This window comes from Nanorana parkeri, unplaced genomic scaffold (assembly GCF_000935625.1).
Source record: "Nanorana parkeri isolate BGI_ZX_2015 unplaced genomic scaffold, ASM93562v1 scaffold3578, whole genome shotgun sequence".
NCBI lineage: Eukaryota > Metazoa > Chordata > Amphibia > Anura > Dicroglossidae > Nanorana > Nanorana parkeri.
The window spans coordinates 9005-18179 of record NW_017309846.1 but is presented as its reverse complement, the minus strand read 5'-3'; the positions used below and the strand labels follow the sequence as shown (position 1 = coordinate 18179).

General features: G+C 55.3%; 1 protein-coding gene across 1 annotated transcript in view; it reads left to right on the top strand.

Moving 5' to 3' along the window:
- Window positions 1–2596: 2596 nt before the first annotated feature.
- Window positions 2597–9175, top strand: part of LOC108803297 (shootin-1-like) — a 15286-nt gene continuing 8707 nt past the window's right edge. The window contains exons 1-3 of the mRNA XM_018575147.1: window positions 2597–2969; window positions 3356–3453; window positions 3622–3703. Coding sequence (XP_018430649.1) covers window positions 2597–2969; window positions 3356–3453; window positions 3622–3703 — 553 coding nt within the window. The remainder of the gene's footprint in view (window positions 2970–3355; window positions 3454–3621; window positions 3704–9175) is intronic.

The window sequence follows — 9175 nt, the reverse complement described above, 5'->3', positions numbered from 1 at the left end:
CACGGGTTTGGGGTACAGGCAGAGGTATCCCTGGGAATGTGAGAGGGGGACACGGGTTTGGGGTACAGGCAGAGGTATCCCTGGGAATGTGAGAGGGGGACACGGGCTTGGGGTACAGGCAGAGGTATCCCTGGGAATGGGAGAGGGGGACACGGGTTTGGGGTACAGGCAGAGGTATCCCTGGGAATGTGAGAGGGGGACACGGGCTTGGGGTACAGGCAGAGGTACCCCTGGGAAGGTGAGGGGGGACACGGGTTTGGGGTACAGGCAGAGGTATCCCTGGGAATGTGAGGGGGGAGCACGGGCTTGGGGTACAGGCAGAGGTATCCCTGGGAATGTGAGAGGGGGACACGGGCTTGGGGTACAGGCAGAGGTATCCCTGGGAATGTGAGAGGGGGGCACGGGTTTGGGGTACAGGCAGAGGTATCCCTGGGAATGTGAGAGGGGGACACGGGTTTGGGGTACAAGCAGAGGTACCCCTGGGAATGTGAGGGGGACACGGGTTTGGGGTACAGGCAGAGGTATCCCTGGGAATGGGGGGGGGGACACGGGCTTGGGGTACAGGCAGAGGTATCCCTTGGAATGTGAGGGGGACACGGGTTTGGGTATGGACCCCGGAACGGGAGGTACCCCTGGCAGAGTGAGAGGGGGCATTGTTGACCTTCATCATCCTCCAGGTATCGGGAACAAGGAAAGCTTTGAGGTCACATGTCGGTCACATGTCGGTCACATGTCGGTGATTCTGCAAACATTGAAGCCGGAGGATTGACAGCCAGGAATTCATCAATGGAAACTTTCATCTTTCTCTTATGACAGGTTCTCATTATTGTAGACGTCTGTTGTCCCGGCAACAACATCATCAGCCAGATCAATGCATTAGGGAAGACATGGAACCGGACCGGGGAGTGCTCATAGATCACAGATTGGGGTCACTTCCTGTCCCTGGGGGGCTTGGGGACCCCAATATATTCCGGTCACTTCCTGTCCCTGGGGGGCTCGGAGACCCCAATATATTCCAGTCACTTCCTGTCCCTGGGGGGCTCGGGGACCCCAATATTCCGGTCACTTCCTGTCCCTGGGGGGCTCGGAGACCCCAATATATTCCAGTCACTTCCTGTCCCTGGGGGGCTCGGGGACCCCAATATTCCGGTCACTTCCTGTCCCTGGGGGGCTCGGAGACCCCAATATATTCCAGTCACTTCCTGTCCCTGGGGGGCTCGGGGACCCCAATATTCCGGTCACTTCCTGTCCCTGGGGGGCTCGGAGACCCCAATATATTCCAGTCACTTCCTGTCCCTGGGGGGCTCGGGGACCCCAATATTCCGGTCACTTCCTGTCCCTGGGGGGCTCGGAGACCCCAATATATTCCAGTCACTTCCTGTCCCTGGGGGGCTCGGGGACCCCAATATTCCGGTCACTTCCTGTCCCTGGGGGGCTCGGAGACCCCAATATATTCCAGTCACTTCCTGTCCCTGGGGGGCTCGGGGACCCCAATATTCCGGTCACTTCCTGTCCCTGGGGGGCTCGGAGACCCCAATATATTCCAGTCACTTCCTGTCCCTGGGGGGCTCGGGGACCCCAATATTCCGGTCACTTCCTGTCCCTGGGGGGCTCGGAGACCCCAATATATTCCAGTCACTTCCTGTCCCTGGGGGGCTCGGGGACCCCAATATTCCGGTCACTTCCTGTCCCTGGGGGGCTCGGAGACCCCAATATATTCCAGTCACTTCCTGTCCCTGGGTCACGGGCTTGGGGTACAGGCAGAGGTATCCCTGGGAATGTGAGAGGGGGACACGGGCTTGGGGTACAGGCAGAGGTATCCCTGGGAATGTGAGAGGGGGACACGGGTTTGGGGTACAAGCAGAGGTACCCCTGGGAATGTGAGGGGGACACGGGTTTGGGGTACAGGCAGAGGTATCCCTGGGAATGGGGGGGGGGACACGGGCTTGGGGTACAGGCAGAGGTATCCCTTGGAATGTGAGGGGGACACGGGTTTGGGTATGGACCCCGGAACGGGAGGTACCCCTGGCAGAGTGAGAGGGGGCATTGTTGACCTTCATCATCCTCCAGGTATCGGGAACAAGGAAAGCTTTGAGGTCACATGTCGGTCACATGTCGGTCACATGTCGGTGATTCTGCAAACATTGAAGCCGGAGGATTGACAGCCAGGAATTCATCAATGGAAACTTTCATCTTTCTCTTATGACAGGTTCTCATTATTGTAGACGTCTGTTGTCCCGGCAACAACATCATCAGCCAGATCAATGCATTAGGGAAGACATGGAACCGGACCGGGGAGTGCTCATAGATCACAGATTGGGGTCACTTCCTGTCCCTGGGGGGCTTGGGGACCCCAAGATATTCCGGTCACGTCCTGTCCCTGGGGGGCTCGGAGACCCCAATATATTCCAGTCACTTCCTGTCCCTGGGGGGCTCGGGGACCCCAATATTCCGGTCACTTCCTGTCCCTGGGGGGCTCGGAGACCCCAATATATTCCAGTCACTTCCTGTCCCTGGATTGGCCGGACGCTGGGATCTCTCCTCTGGCCGGTCACAATGTTTCTGTGTGTGGGCAGAAGGAACGAGATCTTAATAAATGCCATTGTTGTGTGGAGGACGTCAGCTCGGAGAATGTCGGGAGTCTCCTACTCGTCGCTTCGTCATCTGTGGGGGTATGAAGGTCATTACCATGAGGTCCTTCCTCTTCCACAGTGTTCCGGCCTCAGATGAAAATGTCCTTTGTTGCGGGGGGCCCCGGGGCCCGTCGTGTGGAGAGCCGGCTAATTCTATGTTTATTCTCCTCCAGCTAAACAAGGAAAACAAAAACCTGAAACGGATCAGCATGTTGTACATGGCCAAGCTGGGCCCCGAGGTCATCACCGAGGAGATCAACCTGGACGACGACGACCCTTCTGAGGGTGACAACGGGGGAGACTGCGCGTCCCTTCCCTGCCAACAGAGAGTGCAAGGTGAGCGGCCCCAAGTGTCAGTGTGTCAGTGTTCTGGGGCCCCCAAGTGTCAGTGTGTCAGTGTTCTGGGGGCCCAAGTGTCAGTGTGTCATTGTTCTGGGACCCCCAAGTGTCAGTGTGTCATTGTTCTGGGGCCCCGAGTGTCAGTGTGTCATTGTTCTGGGGCCCCCAAGTGTCAGTGTGTCATTGTTCTGGGGCCCCGAGTGTCAGTGTGTCATTGTTCTGGGGCCCCGAGTGTCAGTGTGTCATTGTTCTGGGGCCCCGAGTGTCAGTGTGTCACTGGGGGGGCTGATCATGTATTGCGGCAGAAGTTGGTTCCTTTGGGTTCTTTCTATCAGAACTCTCTGTGTGTGGACGGGTCCGGTGATGATGTTGTCATGTGACAGGTCTCCAGGATCAGGTCCAGTCTGTCCGGGAGGAGAAGAAGTCGGTGTCCTTAGAGCTGGAGGAGCTGCGATCCCGACTTGTGGACCTTATAGAAGAGGTGCAGTATACATGACTCGCTCACCGACTTTCCCGGCTGCAAAATATATGAAAAGGACAACAATCTAGATGCATCCTTCCCTCTTCCCGTACTCGCCGCAGTGCGCCATTCCGAGGAACAGGCTCCGCCCCAATCCTACGCCTTATATTTCATCCATGTTTTTTTCAGGTGAACACTACCAAGAAAGAAAATGTCACGCTGACCAAAGAGGTGTTTGACCAGCGCAAACTATTAGAAAAGTACAACAGAGGTAAGTTAGTGTGGAAATGAAATGTTTTACTTTGAGATTGTTGGGTTCAGATGCTGCTGACGTCATCCACAGACTCTGATAGTGAGATCTCCCCCAGTAGTTTGTGTCTATGCCCCTCCCACAATGGTGAGATTTCCCCCCGTAGTTTGTGTCTCTGCCCCTCCCACAATGGTGAGATTTCCCCCCGTAGTTTGTGTCTCTGCCCCTCCCACAATGGTGAGATTTCCCCCCGTAGTTTGTGTCTCTGCCCCTCCCACAATGGTGAGATTTCCCCCCGTAGTTTGTGTCTCTGCCCCTCCCACAATGGTGAGATTTCCCCCCGTAGTTTGTGTCTCTGCCCCTCCCACAATGGTGAGATTTCCCCCCGTAGTTTGTGTCTCTGCCCCTCCCACAATGGTGAGATTTCCCCCCGTAGTTTGTGTCTCTGCCCCTCCCACAATGGTGAGATTTCCCCCCGTAGTTTGTGTCTCTGCCCCTCCCACAATGGTGAGATTTCCCCCCGTAGTTTGTGTCTCTGCCCCTCCCACAATGGTGAGATTTCCCCCCGTAGTTTGTGTCTCTGCCCCTCCCACAATGGTGAGATTTCCCCCCGTAGTTTGTGTCTCTGCCCCTCCCACAATGGTGAGATTTCCCCCCGTAGTTTGTGTCTCTGCCCCTCCCACAATGGTGAGATTTCCCCCCGTAGTTTGTGTCTCTGCCCCTCCCACAATGGTGAGATTTCCCCCCGTAGTTTGTGTCTCTGCCCCTCCCACAATGGTGAGATTTCCCCCCGTAGTTTGTGTCTCTGCCCCTCCCACAATGGTGAGATTTCCCCCCGTAGTTTGTGTCTCTGCCCCTCCCACAATGGTGAGATTTCCCCCCGTAGTTTGTGTCTCTGCCCCTCCCACAATGGTGAGATTTCCCCCCGTAGTTTGTGTCTCTGCCCCTCCCACAATGGTGAGATTTCCCCCCGTAGTTTGTGTCTCTGCCCCTCCCACAATGGTGAGATTTCCCCCCGTAGTTTGTGTCTCTGCCCCTCCCACAATGGTGAGATTTCCCCCCGTAGTTTGTGTCTCTGCCCCTCCCACAATGGTGAGATTTCCCCCCGTAGTTTGTGTCTCTGCCCCTCCCACAATGGTGAGATTTCCCCCCGTAGTTTGTGTCTCTGCCCCTCCCACAATGGTGAGATTTCCCCCCGTAGTTTGTGTCTCTGCCCCTCCCACAATGGTGAGATTTCCCCCCGTAGTTTGTGTCTCTGCCCCTCCCACAATGGTGAGATTTCCCCCCGTAGTTTGTGTCTCTGCCCCTCCCACAATGGTGAGATTTCCCCCCGTAGTTTGTGTCTCTGCCCCTCCCACAATGGTGAGATTTCCCCCCGTAGTTTGTGTCTCTGCCCCTCCCACAATGGTGAGATTTCCCCCCGTAGTTTGTGTCTCTGCCCCTCCCACAATGGTGAGATTTCCCCCCGTAGTTTGTGTCTCTGCCCCTCCCACAATGGTGAGATTTCCCCCCAGTAGTTTGTGTCTATGCCCCTCCCACAATGGAGAGATTTCCCCCAGTAGTTTGTGTCTCTGCCCCTCCCACATTAGTGAGGTGTCCCCCAGTAGTGTCTCTGCCCCTCCCACACTGGTGAGGTGTCCCCCTCGTAGTATATAACTCGTCTTCTCCATCCTTTAGCTCAGATTCGTAGTCTCTGTGGCCCCTGTAATTAGGGCCCGGAGTCGTCCAGCTATCGGCAAGTTTCTCCTGCAGTTAAACACTCGGCGGTGTTGCCGTGTTTGCCGGCACGTCTCCTGTGCGGTGCTGAATTTCCGCCTGGATAATTGCCGGCTTTTGATTAGCAATTAATGTCCTTTGAAGACGCAGCGCCATGAATATGAATGTTGTGCGTCGGGGAAGCGGCGGCGCTGGCAGCTCCCAATGGCCTCTGATTATAATCACTGTTTTCGCTGCGTTGACCGGGGGAGGGGATGTTTGTGGTTGGGCTGCGGGGCAGCTCATTGGTTAATAGGATTAGAAACTTCGGCTAATTGCTGCACATTTCAGCCAGCGAGCCGCAGAATTGGTGGAAGTTTCTTTCACAGCGCACGCCGCGGCCCCTCAGCTGTCGGGGGAGGGGGGGGGGGTTTGTTTTGTTTTGGGGAAATTGGCCACTTCCTGCTCGCCTCTCATGTTTGGCTTTTCATAGTTGATTGCAGACACAAGGAGGAGTTATAACGACCTTCCTAATTTCCCCGTCATTATCCTCCTGGCCTCCATTGTTGAGTGTGGACCCCCTGACTTCCCCTCCCCCTGTCATGGCGCTGCAATCCCACCAAGCTCTATACACCAAAGTGATCAGAACGTCCCAGATATTGGCAGATGAAGACCCGTGGGGGGCGGGGGTGGGGGGGTGTATGGGTCAGACATGGAGCTCAGCGAGTCATGGGGGTCATACTCGTATATCTGAATGGTTTCCATGTCCCGTGTTTGCTCCTAATAAAGTTTTATCTGATTTTACAGATTAGAACAATTTTCAGTTTTTACACTTTTTGGGGGGAGAATTGTTTATTTATTGAGGTGGAAATTATTCTGGTGTGGAGGTAAGGGCTCGGACTTGGGGTGGAGGAGGTCAAGTCTCGGGCTTGGGGTGACGTTAAGGCTCGGGCTTGGGGTGGAGGAGGTCAAGTCTCGGGCTTGGGGTGACGTTAAGGCTCCTGCTTGGGGTGGAAGAGGTCAATTCTCGGGCTTGGGGTGGAAGAGGTCAAGTCTCGGGCTTGGGGTGGAGGTCAAGGCTCGGGCTTGGGGTGGAGGTCAAGGCTCGGGCTTGGGGTGGAGGTCAAGGCTCGGGCTTGGGGTGGAGGTGAAGGTTCGGGCTTGGGGTGGAAGTCAATGCTCGGCCCAAAAGCTGGGGTACAGTCAGCACCATCCAGTCACCATACGGTATTGAGCCCACTGGGGAGGGCAAAGCTTGGATGGGCTCTTCCATGACATCTTCAGATCTACCACAAAGGGGATTGGCTGGTGTGGTGGAGCCTCAGGCTCTTCTCTAGCCTAGTGTGCTGATGCTCTGGTCACCCCGGGGGCTAATAGAAGGGCACGGGCGGCAACACATGTAAATGGGGTGTACACATCCACATTTGCTGTAGGCATGCAACATGACCAGACCAGCCCCCCCCCCACCCACCCCCCTTTGGTCTGTCCTTGGCACAGCAGCTCATTTCTCGGCCCCAGTCCTAGCTCGGCTTCACGTAGGGATACCTCGGACCTCCTCCTCAGTGCAGACTCTGCAGAGCTTCAGATGGATCTTCATTCTGCAACAATGAGCGTTGAGTCCACCTCATTGCTTGGAGTATCTGGGCCTGTTGGACTTTCGGCCCTTCTCCCCAGTTGTGTACGGTTCCCGGGACGAACGTCTTGCTGGGGGCGGAGTCTTAGATACTCATTCGGGTTAGTGGACTTGCTCATCTTCCCTTAAACATTCGGGAACTTAGGACAAGTTGTTCCATCTCTCATCTTCGGGGTCACCCCATTGGGATCCAGTTGGACAGAACAAACATCATCTACCAGGGGGGCACCAGAGGTTGCTTAGGTCAAAGAGAAGTGGACCTGGTTCTGGCTTGGGCAGAGCTGCACGTTCTGGCCCCGGACTTCTCATCCCAGCTGTGGAGAATTGAAAGGCCAATTTCCATAGTGGTCACCTGGATCTGCGGGAAAAGGAGGGGTTCCGGGCACTCTGCCACAGGTTGGGGAACCGTGTGGAGACCAGATTCAGGAAGGACCAGGTCCTGGGATCGTTGGGCCTTTGCATGTTCTGGTGACTCATTGGGATCGGCTCGGCCTGATCTTTGCTTTTCCACTTCTCAAGCTTCTCTCTAGTCTATGCTGCCGATTGAAGATAGAGCGCATCCTCCCGCTCATTCTTATTACACCAAACTGACCTACGAGACATACTCAGACTCCTGGCACACCTTCCATGGGTTCTTCCGGACCTTCCAGACCTTCTGTCCCAAGGTCCGGCCCGTCTTCCGAATCCTCGGTGGCTGGCTTTTACCGGCCAGGAAGTCAACTCGCAAGGTTTACCATTGCACCGGAAACTCTTTTGTGAAGTTCCATCCCGGGAAGTACTCAGTGGAATGGATCCCGGCTTTTCTCTACTCTAGTCTGGATCAGCATCTGGCCTTCAGCACCATCCAGGGGCAGATCTCAGGCCTAGCTATTTTGTTCCAAAGACCACTTGCCGCTTACTCCTTGGTTAAGGCATTTGTGCAGGTTGTTGCCCAGTGTTACCGTGACGTCTGGTTCTGTTGGCTGCCCTTTGAACCCGTCCGGGCTATTCCCTTATCTGATCTAACTTGCAAGGTTGCCTTTCTCGTTGCCATCACCTCCATGAGTTGGGTTTTGGGGTTGGCAGCCGTGTCCTGTAATGAGCCTTTCCTACACCGGGTAAGCTAGCCCTCGGCCTACCTTCTCCCCAAGGTGGGTGATTCCTTCCACCAGGACACTGTCCTTCCCTTCTAATGCCCCAAAGCATCCCATGGAAGTTTCCCTCTGCTGCCTGGATGTGGCCCGAGCTGTGACGGCTTCATTTCCCCAATCTGAGTCCCCCTTTGTCCTTTCAGGAGGGGTCTTCCTGCCTCTGGATCCGTCATTGCTAGGTGGATCAGACGCAGAGTCATTCTTAGAGGTCGGGGTTCCTCCTTTCCCTATGACGGGTCACATGACCAGATCTCTTTGTGTTTGATGAGCATTGTGGCCCCGCTGCCGCCTGGTTCCTGCCTTGTCCCGTCCTCCTTCACCATCGGTTACCGGGGCCTGTTGGTGTGTGGCCCCTTCGGTTGGATGTCCCGTGGTTAGGACCGATACTGGGAGATTTCCTCTGACCCGCAGTGCCCGAAGGGAACATGGAGCCGGCTTTCCGGCCAATCAGGAAGCCGGGCGGTATTGGGGCATCCCTAGTTAGGACCGGCCCCCGCGTACAATGAGGAAATGAGAATTTGTGACCTACCTCTGAAATTCTGTTCTTGAAGACCAGTACAGGTCTGTTCCTTCTGACTTCCCTGCTGGGAGCGATTATTTGTCAGTGTCCAGTCACCGCAAGGTGGCAGTACAACCCATGTGGGCTCTGCGCTGTCATCCTGGTACTGACCTAGAACAAGTATGTAGCCAGTGAAGTCGGAACTTTCATAAAACCTTTAGAAATTCAGAAGAGAAATAGTGAGTTTTTTTTTTTACAAGGGTTCTTTAAGGGCCTGCAGCCTCTTGTTACATGATACCATCAGCCGTAGGGACTTGGATAGCAGTGCAGCCGTGTGCAGGAGAGGAAGGAAATGCTGATTGTGCGGCAGTGACGGTTGTTTCCTTGCAGTGACGGTTGTTTCCTTGCAGTGTCTGTCCAGTGACGGTTGTTTCCTTGCAGTGTCGGTCCAGTGACGGTTGTTTCCTTGCAGTGTCGGTCCAGTGACGGTTGTTTCCTTGCAGTGTCTGTCCAGTGACGGTTGTTTCCTTGCAGTG